This window comes from Lacerta agilis, chromosome 17 (genome assembly GCF_009819535.1).
Source record: "Lacerta agilis isolate rLacAgi1 chromosome 17, rLacAgi1.pri, whole genome shotgun sequence".
Lineage (NCBI taxonomy): Eukaryota > Metazoa > Chordata > Lepidosauria > Squamata > Lacertidae > Lacerta > Lacerta agilis.
In genome coordinates this window covers 26874254-26899407 of record NC_046328.1, presented here as the reverse complement: position 1 = coordinate 26899407, position 25154 = coordinate 26874254, and the positions used below count along the sequence as shown (strand labels likewise).

General features: G+C 48.3%; 1 protein-coding gene across 2 annotated transcripts; it reads left to right on the top strand.

Annotated features, from left to right (window-relative positions):
* The first annotated feature begins 5986 nt into the window (after positions 1-5986).
* MUS81 (MUS81 structure-specific endonuclease subunit) lies at positions 5987-22050 on the top strand. 2 transcript variants are annotated; one of them, XM_033174631.1, is made up of 16 exons: positions 5987-6182; positions 6701-6848; positions 7834-7967; positions 10278-10376; positions 10638-10718; positions 11262-11350; positions 12183-12359; positions 13175-13279; positions 14377-14504; positions 15697-15809; positions 16295-16411; positions 16944-17039; positions 18441-18563; positions 19525-19628; positions 21027-21110; positions 21472-22050. In XM_033174631.1, the coding sequence occupies exons 1-16, from the start codon at positions 6069-6071 to the stop codon at positions 21536-21538; spliced, it is 1779 nt and encodes a 592-aa protein (XP_033030522.1). In that variant the 5' UTR covers positions 5987-6068; the 3' UTR covers positions 21539-22050. The 2 variants fall into 2 exon arrangements, with proteins under 2 accessions (XP_033030522.1, XP_033030521.1); XM_033174630.1 differs by having other exon boundaries at positions 7834-7973.
* Positions 22051-25154: the final 3104 nt, after the last annotated feature.

The window sequence follows — 25154 nt, the reverse complement described above, 5'->3', positions numbered from 1 at the left end:
TCACCTCCACCGTAATGGCCATACCGCGACATCTTCACCCGAGTAGGGGGGGAAATCCCAACCGTCTCCACGGCACACTAGGCAACATCTCGCGGCACACTAGTGTGCCGCGGAACAGTGGTTGAAAAACACTGGATTAATAAGTACCACTCTGGCGGGAAGGTAAACGGCGTTTCTGTGCGCTGCTCTGGTTCGCCAGAAGCAGCTTAGTCATGCTGTCTGCGGATAAACGCTGGCTCCCTCAGCCAGTAAAGCGAGATAAGCGCCACAACCTCAATCATCCACAACTGGCCCTAATGGTCTGGGGTTCCTTTACCTTTAATGACAGAAGACGGCTTGGAATGTTACCATTTAATGTTGTTTTGTTCTTGTTACTTATCTGTGAAAATGCAAGAGTAATAATAGAAACCTCAAGTGTTTAACCACATGGGCGTAGCCAAGGGGGGCAGCTGCCTCCCCTAAATCAATAAAAGTACCGGTACTTGAGGTCCTACCCCACTTACAGAAGGTTGCCCCCCAACAAAAATCCTAGCTACGCCCATGTTTCACCATAGTGGGGAACAAGTTTGAAATTGCAGGGGGGGGCAACTTGTGTGCCTGCTCTGATGGGCAACTTCATGCCCCCCCCCGCACTTCTGGTGGTTCTTTCTCTTTAACCAGACTTCGATCAGACAGTCCTACAAACATTAAATTGAGGGAGTGTCCTCTAAAATAGGGCACATGGTTACCCTCATTCCAATGGCTTTGAGGGTCTTTCCGTGCAGTGATGTCTAGATGGATTGGGCACTAGGGTTTTTCCTCCCCTGTAAACTCCCCCACCCCCGATTTTGGCTCCCGCCCCCCACCCTTTTACCATTTTTCCTGGCTAATCTGCAAGGATCTCCATCCATCCATCCGCCTGTCAACACACCAGATAAATTTACTAGCTGACAAATTCCTGGAGTTCATATAGTGGTGGCAAAATTCCTGGCAATAGCAGATTAGACTGCAAAGCAGCTGGTGAGAAGATGGCTTGAGCTTCCGGTCTTGGAAATGAGTCTCCTGTGAGTTATCAGCTGCGATAGTCGCTGGGCTGCCTGGCTTTGCAGCTGGAGGTTAGGACTAGCAAAAATTTAGCTGCAAAATAAAGCTTCTGTGTCCAGAGGCAGTAAACCTAAAGTACTGGTTGCTAGGGATCATAAAGGGGGAGAGTGGGTTATTGCCTAATTTCCTCAGTCACCTGGTTGGCTACTGTGGGGAAACACTATGATGTGAGGCTGTTAAAAGCAGCCTTGAAGAATTGCTTGGATTAAAGTTTGCAATCAGACTTTGCAATCGGTTTCAAGGACTTGGGCTTTTCGGGGGCTCTCCTTTCTGCAATTCACCCCCACACCCTGGTGACATATGAACCTAACCAAATGCCATGTTGGATCAAAAACCTTGCCTCTCTTTTATTTATTTACATTTTATTTTTTACATGCCGTTTGCCATACTGTCCTAGGACAGGTTACAACAATAAAACACACAATTATAAATAAAAACGAAACCATTGCAATAATCTCCCCCTCGGTCTTTTTCTTTTTTTCTTTTGCACAGCTCTAGCTGGGGTCCCCCCCCCCATGTTTGATCCCTACTCAGAACTCACCAGTCACTGAAGCAGGCACTCTGTCCCCCACTGGTGGTACATAATAGAGATAGACCACAGGGAACCCAGCTCTGGGACTTTTTTCAGAGCTGGAGCAATGATGTCATCTGCTGGAGCACCAGGGTGATTGGCAGATGCTCCTTGTTTTGGCAAGTGAGGTGATAACGAGGCTTTCAAGTTTCCCGAGGAGGAGTTAATTAATTTATGCACCACTTCATATTTCAACATAAACCCCCTAAGCAGTTTACACATCCCAACAAAAAGGATTTTTTCGATGTTTTAAAATTTGTCTAAAGTGAGACATAGCATTATCATTGAAAGTGTTAGTGGCATGACTTGCAGCAGCTTTATCGGGGTGATATTTTTCAACAAAACTTTGCACTTCAACCCATTTTGCACACATTTCTTTGATCAGTGCAGTAGGAACACTTTCTCTTCTCTCCTCCTCCTCCTCCGAAGACAATTCCTCAGTTGCCGCCTGTTGCTGCTCCGTCAGAATGTTTTGAAGTTCCTCTGTGGTGAGTTCCGTCTTGTGATCCTGCACTAACTCTTCGACATCATCACTACTCACTTCCAAGCCCATGGACTTTCCCAGGGACACAATATCCTCAATAACAGAAGCATCCTCTTCAACATCCTCAATTACACATTCAGGGACAGCTTCTGGCCACAATGTCTTCCATGCTGACTTCATTGTTCTGTGAGACACGTCCCTCCACGCTTTGTCTATGAGATGTAAGCAATGTAGGATATTGAAATTATTCTTCCAGAACTCTCTGAGGGTTAGCTCTGCGTCCGAGGTAACCTCAAAGCACCTTTGGAACAGTGCTCTGGTGTAAAGCTTCTTAAAATTAGATATGACCTGCTGGTCCATGGGCTGGATGAGAGAAGTTGCGTTGGGGGGCAAAAACATTACATTGATAAAACTGAACTCTTCCATCAACTCCTCCTCCAATCCTGGAGGGTGAGCTGGAGCATTATCCATAACAAGCAGGCACTTCATTGGAAGATTTCTGTTTTGGAGGTATTCTTTTACACTTGGCCCAAACACTTCATGAACCCACTCAATAAAAAACTGCCTGGTTACCCAAGCTTTGCTGTTTGCCCTCCACATCACAGGCAATTTGCTTTTTATGACACTGTTTTTCTTAAATACCCCGGGGTTCTCAGAGTGGTAGACTAGCAAAGGCTTCAACTTAAAATCTCCACTTGCATTCCCACATAATAAAAGGGTTAGCCTGTCTTTCATGGGCTTGTGTCCTGGCAATGATTTCTCCTCCTTTGTTAGGTAGGTATTCTTTGGCATTTTCTTCCAAAAGAGGCCTGTCTCATCACAGTTGAAAACTTGTTGGGGAAGGAAACCCTCTGCCTCTATATAATCTTTAAATGCCAAAACAAATCGGTCAGCGTCTCTTTTGTTGGCACTGGCAACTTCACCAAGTCTCACCACACTGCGTATGCCACTTCTCCTCTTAAAATTATCAAACCACCCTCTACTTGCCTTGAAAATATCACTCTCAGCACTTGTTCCAGGGGTGTTTTTGATGAGGTCAGCATGCAAATGTAAAGCTTTTTTACAAATTATGCTCTCAGAAATGCGGTCACCCACCAACTGTTTTTCATTTATCCATATGAAAAGCAATTTTTCCACTTCTTCAATTGTCTGTGTTCTTTGTCTTGTAAGTGTTTTAACACCTCTTGCAACGTTGGCTCCTTTAATGGCTTCTTTATTTTTTAAGATGCTAGAAACTGTAGATTTGGCAATACCAAACTCCTTTGCCAGATCACGTACACGGACACCACTTTCATGCTTGGAAATAATTTCCTTCTTCACCTCTATTGTTATTCTGTTAAGGATTCTCTTGGCTTTGCAGCTTTTATCCATTTCTCACAGCACGGGGTGACTGGCAGAGGGCTCCTGAGATGAGATGAATACAGATTTATGCACTAGGTTCCACACAGTCACAAAAACAAATTGGTTGCAAGAGAGCTCCTGGGATGAGATGAGCACAGATTGATTGCATACAGTCACCAAATAAACCCAAATATCACCTCTGTGATGCACGGGTACTCAGGACTCAACAGCCGACAGCTAGGCATCAGGATCTTGCACTCAGCGGAAGCTGCGTGGCATGTTCGACTTCCGAGGCGTGTTCGAAAACCGAAGCATTTACTTCCAGGTTTACAGCATTCATAAACCGAAACATTCGTCAATAGAAAACGTTCGAAAACTGAGGTCCCACTGTGTAAGAAACACAATACAATTTCCGCATTCAAAACCGAATACTGTACCAAATAATTAATCATGATTCCACATTCTAATTTAATTCAATAAATGTGCATGTAAGTGAAATAACCAAGTACCACAAAAAACAAATCTTATACAAAACATCCGAATACGGAAGACCCTTCGGAAGCTGCAAGCTGACATGCAGGGTGCATTAGAGCTATGACAAATTGCAGGCAGCTGACTTCACAGCACCTCTCTGTTGCTCACATGGCTTGGCTCTTATTGAATTTAGGTGTAACCACACCTTTAGCACATATAATGCCTCTCCCTGACTGTTGATGAGCAATCTTCAAAGAACACAGGATAACTACACACCTGAGAGCAGGAGCGGAAGGATGACTTCAGTCTTACTCCATCTACTCTCCCCGACCCCGTCTCTTTCATGAACCACCTTGGAGGTTCACTCCTTCAATAAATTTATTGTGCTAGCCAGAGGCCATGACAATCACCTTGGAGATCATATAAAGAGAATCTATTCTGAAAAATAGGAAGCTGCCTTAAACAGAATCAGACCCACTGGTCCATCTAGCTACATTGACTGGCAGCAGCTCTCCAGGTAGGGTTCTCTGCCAACCCTACCTGGAGATGCTGGGGATTGAGCCTCTGGGATCTCCTGAATGCAAAAACGGTGGTCAAACCACTGAGCAATGGCCCTTCCCGGTTCACAGATGTCCTTTTAAATTTGCAAAGCAGAGCAGGGCATATTAAGGTTCTCTTAATAAGGTTAGCAATCTTAATCTGTGGTATGTAAACCTGAAAATGCACTTAGGAGCAGAGTAAAGGATAGGCGTGCCTGGCGTGCTCAGGTCCATGGGGTCACGAAGAGTCGGACACGACTGAACGACTGAACAACAACAAAATATTTGGCAGCTTCAGCTATAAGAATCAAGTAACAGGTGATGGGAAAGAAAGATCCTTCTCTGGTGGAAACCTTGGAGAGTGGCTGCCAGTCAAAGCAGATGCCACTGACCTAGATGGACAAATAATTTGCAGCTTCGCCCCCTTTCATGGGAGGGACTGAAACTCGGTGACAAAGCATCAGCACTGCATGCAGAAGTCCCCACATTCAGTCCTCAGCATCTCCTGTTAGAAAAGGATCAGGCAGTTTGAATGTATCCCAGGTCCAAAGAGAGGAAAGAAGCAGCTCATAGTAAATCCATGGGAAAGCCTAATACAGGCTTCCTCAAACTCGGCCCTCCAGATGTTTTGAGACTACAATTCCCATCATCCCTGACCACTGGTCCTGCTAGCTAGGGATCATGTGAGTTGTAGGCCAAAAACCTCTGGAGGGCCAAGTTTAGGGAAGCCAAGTTTAGTATCAGAGCATCTACTCTGAGTAGGGCTAATACTGGACTGGATACAACTCTTAGTGTGTCCACACACCCCAAAAGAGATCACAGCAAAGAGAGGCGCTTCTGCTCTTTCTACCTCTTTCCTTTTTTTAAAAAAAAGTAGTTTTTCAACATACTCATAAAATAGCCCAACTAATACAAATGCACGTGCATCTCACTATTTCCATGGTGCGGGTTGGAGATTGTACAGTACAGTAGTTGGGAGTGCCTTGCGACAGCCCTGCGGTGCAGTGTCTTCTGTGTACTGCAGAACGGAGGCTTGCCTGAAGCGGAGAGAGTAGTTTGCAAGAACCCTTCAAAATGCACTCCAGTAGTAACTGGCCCTAACGACTGAAACAGCAGCTTGCAACAACCCTGCAGTGTTGCCCGCTATGACACCCCTATTACAGGAGGGGCTCCTAACATTACTAGTGGGAGGCTCAGCTGGGGCTGGTTGGCTTTTGTGAGCAAAGGCGAGCCGTATTTCTTTTTACCTTCCCCAGAGCCAAATCCAGCGCTCGGTTGCCTACGAAAGACTCATCCTCCTGCCCCACCGACTCGCGGGCAAGCCGGCTGTCATTTTTGATTTGCACAGGCGCCTCTCCCACTTTCGCCTCTGGAGGAGAAGGCTGGTTGAGAGCGGGAACGCGGAAGCGGCCGCTCTTCCCTTTTCATGCGTCTACGGTTCCGCCCTTCGGCCACAAGGGGGCGAAGTGCGCGTGCGCAGTCGCTATCTGGCGGGCCGCTCTACTTTCCCCGCTTCATCTCCCCGTCGAGTTCCGGGTCAAAAAAGAAAGGAGAAACTTTCCGGCGCCTTCGGAAGATGCCGAAGCCCGCTCAGGGGGGCCCGAACCCCTTATTTACGCGCTGGCTCCAGGAGTGGCGCGACCAGGCCGCCGAGCGCGGGCGCCTCAGGAGCCAACGCGCCTATGAACGGGTAAGCCACGCCCTTTAGTGGCAGGCAACGCCCTCCGGGGTGTTTTGCTCCGCCCATATCCCCCTTCGCGCTCGTTGGATTCCCCTCAGTACCCAATTTATATAATTTATTAATATACAGTAATACTAACACATAAATATTAAACTTCTTGGACTTTTCTCCCCAGCTGGTCATTAGGATAACTTGCATTTGAAATTGTTTGTTTCCTCCTCTCTCCCAATACATTTTCCTCTAGTGCTATGCCTTAAAACTGTAAGCCTTCGGGCAGGGACCTTATTCTTAGCTATGAGTAAAGCCGCTATGGGAGCTCTGTTTTTGGCTGAACAAGCAGGATTGATAAACGTGCATAAATGATGGGTTGGATCCTGACTTGGAGTCCACCCACATCAGTTACTGATTTCAATGTGTCTCTTCTAAGTTATCACTTACAAAGCAATCCTGTACATATATACTGAGAAATAACCCCCACTGAAATCCTATAATCAAAATAATAAACAAATCCTCTTCCTTGTGTTCAGGCGCTGAGCTCTCTCCGCAAATACCCACTCCCTTTGTGCAGCGGGCGCGAGGCTCGGATCCTCCAGTACTTTGGTGAGCACATCTGCCGCCAGCTAGACGAGCGGCTGGAGAGACACTGCCAAGCCCAGGATGGCACAGTGTTGACAGGTGAGCGGTGAGGCAGCCGTGTGAAGGTCCAGTGTGTGCTCGAGTCTGTTCCTTAAATAGAAAGTAAGATTCCAGTCCTCATGGTACTGAATAAAGGGCTGGTTTAAATAGGAACATAGGAGGCTGCTTTATGCAGAGTCAGACTATCCGTCCATGTAGCACAGTATTGTTTGCCCACGATGCTTTGCAAAAGCTCTCCAGAGTTTCACACAGTCCTACCTGAAGATGCCAGGGATTGACTCTGAGACCTTATGCATGCAAAGAAAGTACCCTTCCACTGTGTTTTGGCTCTGCTCTCTGAAACAAGTAGAGTCTTCTCTTGCCACTTAAGTCATATTCAAGGAGGAGCCTGTTGAGTATCCCCTGGAAGGAAGTTCCACATTTAGATGTTGGCAGAGTGAATGTTGTGCTTTGGGTAGCCAACTCTTGCACATCAGAGGGATGGAATAAAAATGAGGGTCTCAGGTGATGAGGGGAAATTCCAATGGATGCAGGCAGGCCTCACAGTCCAATCCTGTGCATGTCTGTGCAGAAGCCAGCCCTACACTTAACTCCCAGGTAGCTGCATATTGGATTGCAGTCTAAGGTTGCTCCGGGCTATTTAGGGCTGATATGAAAAGGGGAGCATGGGAATTGGCATTGTCTAGGTTGGGCCTTGGGAGCTGTTCATTATCAGTAAAGCAGCACAGGTTTCTAGTCCTTATGGCTATGGTGAAATGTAAACTTGAGAACTGGAAACATTTTACTAAACGAACGAAAGCTAAGCAGGACTTTGGCATTTGGAAAGCCTAGTCTTTTACTGTAATGCATTCACGGCTGCTTGCTCTTTTGCCCCCCCCCCTTCTCTGTCTCTCCCTCTGTGGGGGGGGGCAGGGGGAAGAGAGAAGTGCACATATGAGCAAATCTCCTTCATTGGACTCAGCTGTGGAATTGCATGAGTCTCCGCTAAACATCTATTAAACAGAGTTTATACTGTGAATTCCAGATCTGCATGCCACAGCTTCTTCTCAGAAGGATCAAGAGGATGGTGAGCCGCTTGGCAGCAGAGACACATCTGCTGCGCTCCAGCCTGCTCTCTGTGCCACAGGGCCAGATCAAAACAAAGGACAGCACTTAAAGGTCCGTGTAAATACCTTGCCCTTACTGGCAATTGAACTATTACGGTAGTATGGCCATGTCTCAACTCTCTCTGCCTGGGCGAGTTCCTCCTATACAGTATTCGATAGGCAGCCCAATTCCCCTCTTTTCTTCCTCCCGTCTCTTGGAGTGGGGCTGAGTGGATTTGGGGTAGGGTGACGATGCCGTGATATTTTCCCACGAATCATCCCGGCCACTGCTGTGCTAGCAGCTTACCCAAGTCTGCTCGTCCATCCCTGTGCCGAGCACTTAAAGGTGAGAATGCAACATGTGCATTATCATCAGAATGGGCTGCCAAACATTCATTGAATGATGGTGCAGGTCATAGACTAGAGCAAGGGTTGGGGAAGCTTTTCCAGCCTTCTCTCCTTGGCAACCAGCAGTGGTAGGTGCAGCCAGAGGCACAAGTGGGTGGGGCTAGAGTCAGAAGTGGGAGGACCAATGGCCAGCACTCCTAACCTTTGTATAGCAGGCTACATTCCAGCCATGCAAAAGTCAGTGGTTTCTATATAAATACAACACTTTTCTCCATCCTCCACCAGGCAAGTAAGAGACCTTATTACAGTTTAAAGACACATTCCAGCCAAACTAAAGCACTCATGCTTCTGGTTTTAATTTACACCACCCCCTGCATGGCTTGGATGCCCACCTCAAACCCACCAGGAGCTGTGCACTCAGCATTGTGACTCAAATTTTGACGACGTCTCTCCCATTTGAGATCAGGAAGGCCCCCTCTCTGCTGAATGTCCAGCACTTACTGAAAATATTTCAGCAGGGATTTTGACTGAATTCTGATTTACTTACTGTATTGGTGAGTTACTTGCACACCCCTTAGATGCTGTCATAATTCAGCAGTACAGTATATAAATTCTTTAAATAGATAGATAAATAAGGTGTCGCTTAGAGAGAGGCTCAGAGGAACACATTTGGCTCCCAAGCCTGAGTTTCTCACTCCCTCTTGGGCTACAGCTTCATGGATGGATTAATACCCATTCTTGCTGTCAACCAGAGGAAGTAAAAATTCATCTATTCATAATTTGCTTGAACACTAGCCTGAAACAGAGTCCTTGACAGCTTGCGTTGTGCATTTTAAACCACATAGTGCAAACTTAAAAAGCTAATGCCTTATGGATCTTTGCTGTCCTCCCCCCCCCAAAAAAAACCCCTTTGATTGCCACGAGCTGCTGTGCCACACCTCTGAGAGGTGTGGCTAAGGATCACGTAGTGCCCACGGACAGCTGCCTTTCATATTTCCATAGGTCCCGGGGCAGCCAGCTTTCCCAGCGGATGGTGCCGAAAGCACATTTATCCATTTCGCTTCTTAGCCTGCCCGCCAAAATGCCCTCCTACAAAGAGTGCGCTCTGCTCCTCCCCGAATGGTCAAAGGCCTTGCAGCATAAAAGACCTTTCATCGAATTTTGAAAGAGGCATTGTGGCTGGCAGGGAAGCAGTCAGGGAAGGTAGCCGGCCTGGTTTGCTCATGAAAACATGGAACAGTATTGGGTCAGTTCCCCCACCTCCCACCCCGATTTTACACTTTTATCCCATAGAAGGGCATTGAGAACTAGCTATGAATCAGGAAGGCCCCTGGTTTAACTCTTGCTTCTGTCACATGCTTACCAGGTCACTTTGGGCTAGTGATGGGGAACCTTTTTCAATGGAGAGCCACATTCCTTTCTGGTCCACCTGGCAGGGGGCACATGTTGGTGGTGGGTGGGGCCGGAGGCGAAAGTAGACGGAGCAACAAATAATTTGTACTTTTGTACAGAAGGCTAGTTTTTATACCCCCCCACACACTTCCCTATCTTTCTTTTTTAATCTTTATTTCAAAATATTTTAAAAGAATACATTCACACACAAATATACAACAAAGAAAATGCAAATCATACAATACAAACATCTAGGCAAGCGAGAAACATTATCAGAGTTCAAGGCCACGTTCTGGCCAGGGGGGGAAACCTCAAAGCTTTCAGCTGGGCTGGGGAGGGGTGTGGCCTGGGGAGAGCCCAGAGGGCCAGAGAGACAGACCTGGAGTGTCACATTTGGCCTCCAAGCCTGGAGTCCACACACACCCTGCCCTGCCTTAGGAAAGACCCTCCCACTCAGCTGTTGCGCTCAGGTCCTGCTTGCGGCCTTCCTATTGGGGCACCTGAATGACCACTGAGAACAGGATGCTGGGCTAGATGGGCCCCTTCTGGTCTGACCTAGCAGGGGTTTTCCTTGTGTTCATATGTTCTTAAGACTGGCAGAGTCCCTGAAGAAGACACACCTGGTTTTCCTTTTTCCTTTCAGAAGAAGCAACCAGTATCACGCCAGCGTGGCCGGAGGTACTTCCCGGATCCCCGTTCTGGAGCCTTTGCCATTTTGGTGGCTCTGTACCAGGACAGTGTGGTAAGTTAACAGCTGATGCAGAACACAGTAAGCTCAAAAACATAACATTTGGGGAGGGGGAGAACCTAGAGCCCACATTTCCCAGAAGGCTTGTGGGGAAACCCCAGGTGCATGATGAAGTCCTGAACATTGGGGGGTTGTGGGAGTGGTTTTTGTTTTGGAATCCTCTTTAAGAAGTCAGCAAAGGTGGGGCAGTGTTAAGAGGCGGGAATCCTGGGAGGAAATGTTAAATCTATCCTGCTTTTTTGACCCTTCTTCCAGAATCCTCTCTCCCGGGGTTTCCTGACAAAGCCGGAATTGCAGACAGCAGCTCAGCCGCTGTGCGAGAAATCTTTTTTTCTGGTGAGTTCCTGTATTATCTGTATTATTTTATTGGTACTGTTGTCACTTTGGCTAGAACAATAAACTTTGATTGATTGATTGATTGATTGATTGATGAATTCAGAAAATCTTTGGATATCTCCAGACTCTTAACTGTTTTGCAGGAGGGATTTCAGCGTGTCCCAGAAGTTTATGTTGGTGCAATTGAAATGGATTAGAACCCTTTGTCACCCTTGTACAACAATCCACTCTTTTAAGATTCAAAAGCTGACCTTTTGTGGTTAGAAAAGCGCTGAGCAAATGCATGGAAAAATGGGGGAGGGATGAACGGTTAATGGGAAGACGTATAAAAACCCTGCAAGCAAATTAGGATGAATGACGATTGTCATTTAACCTCTCCGCAAAGAGGTAGGAATGAGTGCTTCAGGATCCCTCCCACCTTGTGGGTTAGTGGGAGGGAGGGGGAAGTTCTGCTTCGGCAGGTCCTGAGGTGGTCTTCCCCAGCCTCCCTGTCTCTCCTGAGATTATGTATATTGTTGCTGCTGCTGCTGCTTCCCCTGACAGGCTGATCCTGGGAGTAAGAACACTGCCTGGTCTGCAATCAGCAATCTGCTTCGCAAGGAGCTGGTCCTCAAGACCAATATCCCAGCCAGGTAAGGATGTTGCACCAGCTACCTGGGAGTTAAGGGAGAATCCATAGATAGCACATAGCTTGTATTGGAGTGAGGTGTGTGAGCTTTTAGCATGAGCCACACATTTGCTTACAGCAGGCATAGGCAAACTCGGCCCTCCAGATGTTTTGAGACTACAATTCCCATCATCCCTGACCACTGGCCCTGTTAGCTAGGGATGATGGGAGTTGAAGTCCCAAAACATCTGGAGGGCCGAGTTTGCTTATGCCTGGCTTACAGGATCCGATCCAACTGTATGAAGTGCTCAAAAGTTTTAAGAGAAGAGAAAGACGGAAGCGGAGGACTTTGGGTCCCAGAAGGGATGCCATCTTTCACACACACACACACACACACACACAGAGAGAGAGAGAGAGAGAGAGAGAGAGATATGGCCAGGGACCCTGCTGCCTACATGCCCCATCAGTGGAAAGCCCTGCTTTGTTCTGTGGTGTCAGCCATTGTCTCTGACCAAAAGGATAACGGAGACATCCCCTGTCTGATATGCATTGGGAAGGAGTTCCAGACAGGAGGTGCTGCCACAATCAAGGCCCAATTCCTGCATTGTGGGGAACAAACCTCCTCATCAGAGGGGACCGGCAGAAGGCCTTCTCCTGCGCAGCCCAATGATCTGTCCAAGTATAGAGCGGGTGGGACCATCTTTAGCATGAACCTGCCTAGGATTGGGAACCTGCCTAGTGAAGCTGAAGCACAGCAGCCTTTTAACTCTGGAAACATCAACTGGACACGGGGATGGGAGAGAGGCTGGAGAGGCCGGGTGGAGGTCATTTTGAGTTACCCTCCTCTGCTCCAGCAGATATTCTTTGACGGACGCAGGGCTCACCTTAGCCCGGGAACTAGCAGCTTTGAACGAGCCAAAGGAGAAGGACTCCAACTCGCTGGCAGCCGAGGCAGCTGACTCTGGAGACCCCTTGCCGCTTTTGGAGGGAGACGATGAAAGCAAGCAATCTTCTGACAGGGACGCCTCACCCAAGTAAGTAACTTCCTTCCTGAGCAGCTACTTTTCTTCTCTCGGGGAGGTGAGTAGCAGAGGCAGTGAAGCTGCCCCAGGTGAGGCTTAGTGTGCAGGCTGCGCTCTGTCCTGGCATGTTTGGTTTTGTTTCACATTCTGCCCATGAGGCACCTCATGATTCCCAATCAGCACCACCGCCCCATACCCCCAAAATTTCACGTGCCAGCCCTGTTCTCTGGCACACCTTGTCAGCAGCACATACAGAGAACAAGGCACCGGAAGGAAGGGAAAGGCAGAGACCTGTCTGTTAGCAGAACCATGGAATCCACTCCCTGCTGGAGCAGGGCACAGCTCACTCCACCAGATAGGATCTTGCTGCGTTATATTATTTGTGTTTTATTGTATCATCTGCTAGAAGGAACAAAATGTAAGCTGCTTTTTATTGTTTAATATTGAATTTTTAATGCTTTGTTGTTTTAATTTTGTGAACCCACGTTAGGATGATTTACTGATTTTGCTGCCAAAGGGGTTTTTTGCTGCTGTTTAGCTGGATCTGTTATATGGGTTTTTGTTACCTTTTTAATTGCAATGTATTGGCATTTTTTGTTGTTGTTGTTACACTTATCTTTTTTAAGAAGCTCTTTTTGAACCTTTGTGAGCTGCCTTGGGGGCCTTTTCGGCTGAAGGGCAGCAAATAAACTCTACAAATAAAGTTCTGTAAGTTGCTTAGAGAATTTTTATGTAGCAAACAGCCAATACGTTGAATGATAGATAGATAGATAGATAGATAACACACGTCAAAATGTAATAACAAAATAAATTTGCTGGTTTTCCAGGTCAAGCTGCAGAGAGCCAAGGGCAGGGCTCTTAAAACCCCAGTTTACTTTTCGCCCTGGGAACTTTGATGTTATCCTTTGCGTGGATTTCATTGAGACCACGGGGTGAGTGGCAGCTGGAGCAGTGAAGCGCACACACACACACACACACACACACTTGGGGGTGGGGACTCTGTTTCTTTCATGTAGGGACGGGGCACTCTCAAGATCACACATGTCTGGATTTATTTAATAAATGCCCCTTTCCCAATTTGGTTCCAATTTGGATGTGTAAAAGACAGAGCAGCAGAGGAACCAGCCATGAGTTTGCATGACAAGAGTATGCTTTGACTGCTTTTCAGCAGGGGTGGGCAACCCCCAGCCCACTGGCAAAAGTGGTGATCCAATCTGGCCTAAGAGGCTTTAATTTCCCCAAACCACGCCAACCTGTCAATCAGCTGTCACTGGCTTGCATCCTTTGGTTCCCTTTCTGGTAACTGCCACCTGCAGCCAAAGCAGCCAGATCTCCTCCCCGTCAGCTGATGGACAGTGGGTTAAATCCTGCTCAGTCCCCTGCAGGAACCAGGCTGAACTCTTTGCTCATCAGCTGATGAGTGAGAGATCAGTCCTGCTTGGTGCTGCTGCTTTGGCTACTCTTGCCCCCACCTCCACCTCCCCAGGTCAACTTAGACAGGTGGGTAGGTCCACCCATCTATCCATCATCTAGTGTCACCTGATGATTGACAGGTGTGTCATCCTGCCCACCTGTCAAAGTTGGCCCATGGGGGCGTTGGGAAATACAGATCTGGCTCACTGGGCCTGTCAGGAAGCTTCTAGAAACCATGCAAGGTATAGGTGCCGATCAGAGGGTTACTGGTGCTGCAAAAGTGGATCTTAATAACCAGCAAATCAGCGCTTGACAGAGCAGATGAAGATGGTAGAAGCTGTCTCCTCGCCTCCGTAGACTGGAAAATCATATTTTCAATAATGAATTACGTTTATCATTAGGACTTTATCAGTAGATACGTTCATCTATTCTGTAGTGCCTTTGTGATTAAAAACAAAAAAATGTAGCTGTGGTTTTTTTTTTTTAAAGGGAAGAGTGCAGTTGAAACCAGGATTGTCATCTCAGGATAGCCACTTCCCTGATTTGTTGCTGTTGTTGTTGACAGTGTAAATGTGCTCTAAAGAGCTGTTCTCCCACCCCTCAATTTCCCCTTTAGTGGTCCCACGTCCCGGAAGCAAGATTTGGTGAGTGAGCTCCAGCGCCACAATGTTCCCTTCAGCATCCGGAAGCTTCACATCGGGGACTTCCTCTGGGTGGCCAGGGAGAGAGTCTTACCTGTGGCAGGTGAGTGTGGCAGGTGGTTTGAGCCATGCGATAAGGGGGTCCATTGGAAGAGCGTACCAGGACTTTGCCTTCCCTCTGAACCTGCCGCTTCACCGATAGCCCACTTAAGTTGATCTATTTTTTACATTTATGTGCCCCCTTTTTCCCCTCCAAGGAGCTCAAGCTGACGTACATGGTTCTCTCCCCCTCCGCATATAACCCTCACAACAACCCTGTGAGGTAGGTTAGACTGAGAGGCAGTGACTGTCCCAAGGTCACCCAGGGAGATTTGTGGCTTGGTGCCCTTGCTTCCCTGTGATGACGTCTTTAGGAAAACAGGGTCTGGTACCTTGAACACTTTTTTGATTACCTAAAACTGCACCAGGGGAGGAATTGCTCTGTTCCCCTTCCAACTCCATCCAGGCGACCATGTAAGCCTCTCAGCGCTCCCTCTGCAGTTCTATACCTCGTATCTCAGGAGCTAAGGGGCAGGTAGTGAAAGGACAGAGGCAGGGAAAGGAGTGACAGTCCTCTGATCATTACAATTCCACCTACCTACCCTTTCCTCCACCCCCACCCCCTGTTCTATTGCCAGAGGCTATGATGGGCATTAGTATAGGCGCCAATTCCTTGGCCAACACAGTGCAGCATCAGTGACAGGCTCCTCCTGAGCATGAGAGTGGAGGAGCTGCAGCCCTTGATGCCGAGTGGCCCTCGGCCCCCTCTCAACGATGTGCGCATGATGCGTGTCGTGCGTGTGAAGTCATGAAGTCACAAGACGCATGATGTGACACTGGGGGCCCCCTCAAGTCTTGTGCCCAAGCTGGCGCCTTTGGGCATTACCCATTTTTTAAAAGTCTAGAAAGTTGCCTTTCGTTGAATCGCATAATTGTCGTCCAACCCCCCCCCCACACACAAAGCAAGATGAGCTTGAGTAACTCAGCCAATGCTTCAGAGAAAGGCTGCGGCTCAGGGGCAGAGGATCTTCCTTGCTTGCAGGGGTTCCCACATTCGCTTTGCACCATTCTTGCAAGTAGGGAGCCTGAAGTCCTGGAGAGCTGCTATGAGCCCTGTATTCCTCTGGTGGGCATTGCTGGCTGATTTGCGCTGTGGGAGGGGGCTCTGGTTGTATCTCTCCCTTGGTTTATCAGGTTGAGGCTAAATCGGCATTCTTTTAAACAGTCGCCCTCCTCCCCGTTCTTTCCTTTTCCAGGACAGCCACAGCCACCTGCCGCTCGGGAGCTGGTGCTGGACTACGTGGTAGAACGGAAACGGATGCCGGATCTGTGCAGCAGCATCATTGATGGCCGCTTTCGTGAGCAGAAGGTGCTGCGCTGCTTCTGGGTGGGGAGAGTAGTTGCCTGGGGCCCCGTGAAGGGAAAGGACCGGGATCAGGCAGCAAAATGCAACGGCCGTGGTTAGGTGGCCGTGATGAGGGAGGAGAGCCACAGGTGGTGGCAGTCTCAGCACAGCTGTAGCAATAGCCCTGTTTGCCTTCTCTGATCTGCAGCCTAATGGAACCGGCCATTGCTCAGTGGCAGATGAGGGAGGAGGAGAGCCCAAGGGAGCTGGTTGCTCAGCAGAGCAAGGTGGAGATGCCCTGCTTCCCTTTCCTCCCTCTGCAACTCTGTGACATTTCAAAAAGTGATTGCACTAGTTCCTCTGAGCATGTGTTGAGAGCCCTGGAAAGCAGCCATTTTGTGTGTGAGAGAGAGCGGGAGAGAGAACATGCACTTGGGGAGCTCTGAAGGCTTCTCCACTCCACACCTGCAGCACCCCCAGCGCATAACTAACCGCTTGCTTCCCCCCAGTTCCGTCTGCGGCAATGTGGCATTTCCCACCCCATCTACCTGGTGGAAGATTCGGGCACCACACAACACCTCAGCTTGCCTGAAAAGACTCTCCAGCAAGCCATGACCAACACCCAGGTAGGGGCTCCCCAGGAGAGTCAGTACTTCAGTCTACCTGGCTGTGTTACCTCGAGCCCAGGTAGGGCTCCCGCTGTGCATGCTTCCCCCAGGCTCTGCTGGCACTCAGCCACCCTGGATCCTGCCTCCATCCCTAACTTGTCCCCTGCCATGGCAACCGCTTCAGGGTTGCATATTTGGGGGGTTAGGGAAGGCTTTAGCTGCCTGCACCTGGGAAGGGGACTGGCAGTTTCCAGCAGCCATAATAACCATCGTCTTTCCAATATGGTTTAACAGAAAGCAGAGAGGATGGACCAAGTGTCTCAATAACCCTTTTCTAATGTAACCAGCGGACAGAAAATCAGAAGTTTCTTTCCCTTTTATTTCTAACATTTCTTATCCCTTTGTTCTTTCCCTCCCTCTTCTTTCCTTTTTTGCTTTCTTTCTTGTCTTTTCGATTCTCTCTGTTATAGATAATATTTTACTGGATTGTGAAAACGAATAAAAATCGATTTTTATTTTTATTTTAAAAGATAACTGTTGTCTTTCCCAGGTGGTGGATGACTTCTTCGTTAAACGCACTCGGGACCTACGGGAATCCGCAGCGTATTTGACCCTGATGACGCGTCAGCTGACCAGACTGTACGAGGCGAGTTTGGAGCGGGGTGAAATGTTGGGGGGGGGGGCTGCTCACCCAGGACAGTGGCACATTTAGTTTGTTTCTCTGCTGTAACTGCCTGCCTCTTCTGTGTATTTTTATCCTTTGGTTTTAAAAGATTTGACTTAAGCTCTTGCCCTGCTTCTTTTCTCCCAAGATGTGCCAAGACTGCTTGGGAGTTACTTAGTGCAGGAACACTTATTATTACTGATTTACTGTTGTGATTGGTTCTTATTTATCCAGGCCTAGGCCTGGCCTCTAGCATGCAGATAATCGGGGCGCAATGTTAAATCATCTAAGGTTAGATTAATTGCTTTTAAATACCTTTCTAACTGAGTGGCAGTTAAAAACAACAACCTCCACTCAGTTAATGGTCAGTTTTTTAAAAAAAAATGCAAGCATTTGGAATCACACAAGTAGGTTGTACCTCTTTTGGGAGGGAGCATCGGCCTCCACATGTACTTGTGCATCACCAGGAAGCAAAGATGAGGCTGGTTTGCCCACCCCCACCCCCTTTAGAACGATTGATCTGTTCTATGGAGATTCAGTTAACTGGTGAAACCTTGTCATATTAAAGTTTCTTTCAAGGAAGGGTCATAGCTCAGTGGTCGAGCATCAGCTTTGCTCACAGATGTCCCCAGGTTCAGTCTCCAGCATCTCTGGGTAGGGCTGGGAAAGAAAGACCCTGTCTGAAACCCTCATAGTTTATTGACAGAGGACATTATTTGCACGGAGAAGGTCCCAGGTTCAATCCCTACAGCAGGACTGCGAGAGAGCACCCTGCCTTAAACCCGGAAAATCCGCTGCTGGTGGTCAGTGTGTAAACCAGCCTTTCTCAGCTTTGGGCCCCCAGATATTTTTTGGACTACAACTCCCATCATCCCTGATCACTGCTGCTAGCCATGGATGATGGGGGTTATAGTCCAAGGTTGGTGTAGGCAGGGTTTTCCAAACTTGGGTTGCCTGCTGTTTTTGGACTACAACTCCCATCACCCCTAGCTAGCAGGACCAGTGGTCAAGGATGATGGGAACTGTAGTCCAAAAGCAGCTGGAGGCCCAAGTTTGTAGACAACGTAGGGCTAAGAGGACCATTGATGTGACTCAGTAAAATAGAGATTCCTCTTAATCCGGCGACAACTTCAGCAGGCAAGTCCATTTAGCTGTCGTGTGAATGAAATGGAAGTTGCTCACTTGAGCTTACTTGGGTTTTCCAGGACCGAAACAAATAGTCTGTGAGTTTATAACAAAAAAGGTGGCCATCCATTCAAGGGTGCTGGAGGCAGGGAGAAGGAGAAAAAAGGTGGTGCTGTGATTCTGAAAGGGGAGAGTGGAGGAGAACGAGGTTGTGAGCCCTGCAGCTGCTAAGGACTGTTCCTCCTTTGTCTTCCCTAGGACAAAACCCTTCTGAGCTGTACCAAGGAGGAACTGGAGCAGGAGCGCCCTCTGCAGCCCAGCGCTGGCTCCTGCCGGCTCCTGACCTTTGCTGAGTTTAACGAAGGGGCCATGAAGAACAAGGTAGTTTCTAATGAACTCCACATACTGCATAAAGCAATGATAGCTTAGTCGGCAGAGCACAAGACTCTTAATCTTAGGGCCATGGGTTTGAGCCCCACGTTAGGGCAAAAGATTCCTGCACTGCAGGGGGTTGGACTAGATGATCTCCATGCCCCCTTCCAACTCTGCAATCCTATGATTCCTCATGTGGTTAAAGGCCACTGCCGTGTCTCCCCTTCATTTTCTCTCCTCGCGGGTTTGATTTGCAAAGTTCTCTCTCATTTGCACCCCCAACAATCCTGAAAGGGTGCTTCTTCTTCCCTTTTCTCTCTGGCTTTCCTTCTTTTAACCTGTGTGTGTGTGTGTGTGTGTGTGTGTGTGGCAGGGGCACCTTTCTTGATCAGCCCAGACACTGAGGTCCAGCTCCAAGGGCCTTCTGGCGGTTCCCTCACTGCGAGAAGTGAGTTTACAGGGAACCAGGCAGAGGGCCTTCTCGGTAGTGGCTTCCCATCAGATGTCAAGGAAATAAACTATCACCTGACTTTTAGAAGACATTTGAAGGCAGCCCTGTTTAGGGAAGTTTTTAATAGTTGATGTTTTATTGTGTTTTTAATATTCTGTTGGGAGCCGCCCAATAAAATTATTATTATTATTATTATTATTATTATTATTATTATTATTATTATTATTATTAATACCCCACCCATCTGGCTTGGTTTCCCCAGCCACTCTGGGCAACTTCCAACATAATATTAAAATACAGTAAATATTAAAAGCTTCCCTAAACAGGGCTGCCTTCAGATGTCTTCTAAAAGTCTGGTAGTTGTTTTTCTCTTTGACATCTGGTGGGAGGGCGTTCCATAGGGCAGGTGCCACTACCGAGAAGGTCCTCTGCCTGGTTCCCTACTACTACTACTATCACCGGTACTACTACTACTACTAATACTATTATTATCAACTCTCTTACCCCTACCTCTCCCAGGCCCAAACAGTGAGTGAGGTCTTTGCACGGCAACTCATGCAGATCAGCGGCATCAGCGGAGACAAGGCAGCTGCCATCCTGGAGAGATACAAAACACCAGCAAGGTGCGGAGACAGGTTATGAAAGACACAAGGTCATTGGCTGGTTGGGGTGGTGGAGGAGGCTGTCCTCTACTCGATTGCCTAGCTCGCCATTTCCCAAACTTGGGTCCCCAGCTGTTTTTGGACTACAACTCCCATCATCCTCAGCTAGCAGGTCCAGTGGTCAGGGATGGTGGGAATTGTAGTCTAAAAGCAGCCAGAGACCCAAGTTTGGGAAACCCTGGCCTAGCTTAATATAGAAACCTAGGAGCCCATCTGGGTCAGCCTAAAGGCCCATCAAGCAGCCTATTCTCACGGGGCAAACCAGATGCCCCAATGGGGAGCCCTAAAGAAGGTCCTGAGCTCAGCGGCAGTCTTCTCACTTGTGTTTCCCAGGTCCTGGAGGGTACAATATAGCCGCTACAACTCATAACTATTGATAGCCTTTTCTTCCTTGAAGCAGCCTACCATCTAATGCCATCCAAGGGGGTGGCCATCACTACCTCTTGTGGGAGCCGGTTCCACAGTTGAACTATGCACTGCGCAAATAAAGCCTTTCTTTTGCCGTTCCTGAATCTCCCACAATGCAGCTGGGCTGATCCAAGTTCTAGTATTACGAGAGAGGCATTCCCCCTATCCATGCACTGCACACTTCTGTGTACCTCCGTCGTGTGTCCCTTCCCCCAGATTCAAGTGGCAGGGGTTGGGGAAGACCTTTTACCATCTGAGACCCCGGAAAGCTTCTGCCAATCAGAGTAAGACAAGGCAGGCTTCTTCGCTCTGAGCCAGGGGATAGCCTACAGCATGGGTAGGCAACCTAATGCCCGGGGGCCGGATCCGGCCCAATTGCCCTCTAAATCTGGCACACGGATAGTCCAGGAATTAGTGTGTTTTTACATGAGTAGAATGTGTCCTTTTATTTAAAATGCATCTCTGGGTTATTTGTGGGGCCTGCCTGGTGCATAGCTGTCAACTTTTCCCTTTTCTTGCAAGGAATCCTATTTGGAATAAGGGAATTTCCCTTAAAAAGGGGAAAAGTTGACAACTATGGCCTGGTGTTTTTACATGAGTAGAATGTGTGCTTTTATTTAAAATGCGTTTCTGGGTTATTTGTGGGGCATAGGAATTTGTTCATATTTTTTTTTTCAAAATATAGTCTAGCCCCCCACAAGGTCAGAGGGACAGTGGACCGGCCCCCTGCTGAAAACGTTTGCTGACCCCTGGCCTACAGCTTTGCAACAGCTGTTGGACTCCACCTCCCATCAGCCCCAGCCAACATGGCTAGTTGTGAGGGGTGATGGGAGTTGTAGTCCAGCACCATCCAGAGGACCTCAAGTTCCCCATCCCTGCTGCAAGCCATCTGAATAGGTTTCAGTTTGCCATCCATGACCCCCTTCACCCGCTTTCTCTCTTTCCCTTCAGCCTCCTGGCTGCTTATGCCGCTTGCCCAACGCCACAGTGCCAAGAGCAGCTGCTGAGCGACGTCAAATGTGGCAAACTGCAGAGGTGAGCAACGGAGCTGCATGTTTCCCCTCCCTCCCCTCCCCAGGCTTGGAGCTTTGGCGTGCAAAAGGCATCTTGTGCAAGAACCACACAGGATGTGGGTTTGGGAGCTCAGGCAACGGACAGAGATCTAGCAGAGAAGGGAGTCAGCAGCCTAGAACGGGCTTTTCGCTGTGGGATTTTGGGAAACGAGGCCAGAAAAAGCACCGAGGGAGGGGCCGGTCGGTCTTAACCACACCCTGAGGGTCCAACCCTGTAGCCTGAACCTCAGAGAGCCCCGTTGCCTTGACATTTGTCCTGCTGTTGGCTTTGCCACATCCTAACCTCTGTCCTTCTGCTCTCTTCCTTCCTCTTTTTGCTTCAGGAACTTGGGCCCTGCCTTGAGCAAGACTTTGGCTCAGTTGTACTGCACATCAGGACCTCTGCCTTGAAATAGCGGGAGGCTGTGGGGGCGCCTGCGTGCCAACGATTCACCAGCCACCGTGGAATACGCCTCCCCACTTCCACCAGAGTTAGAGGAAGGCCTGTTGTGTGATCACAATTACCCTATTTCAGCAGCCAGCAGCTGTGGGATGCTGGCCCCAGAGACACCCAGCACTGTTGTTCCTTGTAAAACACAGGTGCCAAGGAAAGGATGGGTTTGTCCTATTGCCTTATCACAGGGACAGGGAACCCAAGGCTCTCCGGGCCAGTGAGTTTTTTCATTCCGCAACATCTGGTGGGCTGCAGGTTCTCCACCCCTGCTCTAGCGTTATGTGCCAGATGTTTACTAGCCCGAAATGCACTTCCTTGCCACAAGTTTATGAGGGGTCCATGTTGACTCTGTCTGTTACACCACTCTCAAGACTGTTTGAGGAAGAGCACCCCGACTGGGTATTTTGGGCCCCTTTTAGCTGCTAAATTAGGGCCTGCCAAGTCTCATACTTCTTGATTTTTTCTTCCTTTTTTAAAAAAAAAAAAATCTGTTGATATTCTAATAAAATTGTAACATTTCGTTTTGCAAAGGGTCTTCTTATGTCTTCAACCCCTGAGGTGCCCAGAAAAGTACTTTTTCACACCGCACACCTTATTACGGAATTGGCGAGGGACAGCTTTAAAAGGAAATTATAGACAAATCCACAGCTATGTAGGGCAGGGCTGCAACCAGTTAGGAATTGCCGAGAAGCAGAGACCTGCTTAGGAACGTTAGGAGAAGCTTCGTAATGGCAGGAACTCTTCGGAGAGTGGAACCACAGACTGCTCTGCGCAGTGCTGGGCTCTCTCCGGCTGGAGGTATGTAAGCAGAGCCTGACAGGATTGAGTTGCAAGCTGTATTGCGGGTCATGTGCTAATCACTGAGTTGGGGCTTCCAAAATCCCATGATGTCCTATCACACCTAAGGCTGCGTATGCACCAACATGGCTCCCCCCCCAAAGAATCATGGGAACTGTTGTCTGAAGGTGCTGGGAATTTCAGCTTTGTAAACTCCCAGGATCCTTTGGGGAAGGCCCTGTGCTTTAAATATATGGTGTGTATGCAGGCTAAATGGAACCTCGGATCCTAGAAGCAATTAAACTGTTTGCCATTGGAAGTAGGATTTGGTCTTAAGGACTCGTCTTAATTTGTTTCAAGACACGGGTGGGCTCTTGTTTTTTGCTGTAGGTGAGTAAATTGGAAGCAACTGAAAAGGTTTTAAAAGAGATGCTGGGCAAATATTTAAAATGCTCATCCACCCCCCCCTCCCCCAAAATGCCCTGAAAGTGCTCTGTGTGGAAATTAATGGGAGAAAAAGGGGGAAAGAAGCAGTCTCCAGTATTTCCCCTCAGCACAATCATTGGAAGAATTTGTAATATTTAAATACAAATATTATGATTTTCCCTCTTCCAAAGTTCAGAGTCAGAAACAGTCCATTTTTAGACTGCCTGTTCTAATTAAACACAGGGGAGAGGAAATAACATGCGTGTTTTTTGCAGTCTTTGGGTGAATTGCCAAGTTGTGCCCAGTGGCTGGTTTTGCCTGCCTGATAGGAAGGAGCAACATGTCCTGTGGTTCTTTTTTTTGGGGGGGGGGGAGATGGACAGCCATTTGGTTTTAGGAAATTCAGCCTTCGAGACTGCAGTTTGAAGCAGAAGACCAGCATTGGGGGGGGGGGGAGAGGTGCTTTGGCTTTTCTTCTTGTGCCATTTCCCCACTGAAAATTGCCCCACCTTCCAGCTTCTTTATGCCCCCTTATGCCTGCTGCGAGGAGCAGGGAGCCTCCGATGAAGCTGAATATGCTGGAGGATTCAGGAAAGACAAACGAAAGCCCTTCTTTCTGCAGGGCATAGTTTCAACCATGGAATTTGCTCCCACGATATCGGGTAGCTTTAAAAGAGGATTAGAGAAACTCAATGATAAGCCTAGCAATGGCTACGAGCCATTGCAGGTGAGAAAACTGCTGTTGCACTTAGATCCTGTTTGTGTGTTTCCCATCGGGAATGATGCTGAGCTAGACGGGCCTTCGGCCTGATTCACCAGTGTTCTTGTCTTCTTTTACAAGGAAAATATTAAAAAAGACTTGCATACTTCCCAAAGGATGCAGGTGGTTCTGTGGTCTAAACCACTGAGCCTCTTGGGCTTGCTGATCAGTCTGTGGACAAACACCGGCTCCCTCGGCCTGAAAGTGAGATGAGTGCCGCAACCCCATAGTCGCCTTTGACTGGACTTAACTGTCCAGGAGTCCTTTACCTTTTACTTCCCAAAGGTAATTTAAATGTGTGTTTTGGAGGTTGGGGGCAGGTTCAGCAGGGTGCGAAAGCCTTGAAGAAGTCCTTATCCCACTGCAATCTTCTCCTTCCAATTGCACTCCCAGCAGCTATTTCTTCATTTCCAGTGTTGACAGAATACTGTCCACTCACAGAATTCCTTGGGGCGGTTTACGAGTACAAATTTTAACTATAAAATGCAAAAATAACAGGAGCGTCACTTCGCCCGAGCCTCAGTGCCCATAAAGCACAGGGCAAGGCATGTTTGTGTAAAAGCTCCCACGTTGTCGGCCTCTTCACCAAGCGCCTTGTGAGAGGCTCCCACCTGGCAAGTCTGTGGCCGAGGGGAGATTTGAGCCAAATACATGCCAGGTCAAGCTCTTGGCTATTTCACCTTACTTGTGGGGCTTCTCAGTCTGGGTCACCTGGCCTGCCCCCTTCAGAGTTGCAAAGCTGGCCTGATGGGCCCTTGGTTCAGATCAGGAGAGGGGAACCCCAACTTTCTGAGTGGTGGCGTTTCTCCAGGGTCTTAGACTGGGGGTGCTCCCTGCCCTGACTGGAGATGCTGGTGATGGAACCAGGGGGCCTACAAAACAGATGCTCTATCACTCAGCTGCAGTCCTTCCCAACAGCTGTGGCCCATCTAGATGTTCTTGGGTTGCCACCATCCACAACCAGCATAGCCAGTGGTCCAGCAGGGCAGAAGCAGGAAGTCCAACAGCATCAGGAGGGCTACAGGTCACCTGCCCCTGGTTCAAATCCACCCCTGCCCTTTTTGGTGGGAATACAGCTACATAAGAGCCTGACTGCAGGACGAAGCAATAGTCCACCATCCTGTTCTCACAATGGCCAACTAAACATCTCTGGAAAAAGACCTGAGCACAACAGGTGCGCACATTCGCATTTCGCCTGGTTTCTCGGCACATAACTGTATGGAATGTGTGGTCCCTGCTGAAAATTCACGGTGCCTTGAGAGTCACAGAACATTAAGGGTGACAGGTTCCCCAAGGGTCATCTATAGTTCAACCCCCTGCAATGCAGGAATCACAGCTAAGTTGCTACGATTGAGGCTCCAGTTATAGCTCTTTGGCTGCGAGGACTCATTCAGTAGCGCTCTCTCCTGCTTGTGAGAAATGCTGCCTTATGATCTTGGATGGACAGTACAGTCTTGTCCATGAATTTCTCTGATCCCCCCCTCCCTTTTTTTAAAAAAAAGTCTGTGGCCATCACTAGTACTTGTGTAGGCAAATTCCATTGTTTAACTACAGGGTATGTCCATTGCAAAGGACAGCCTTTTGTCTGTCCTAATTCTTGCAACATTCAG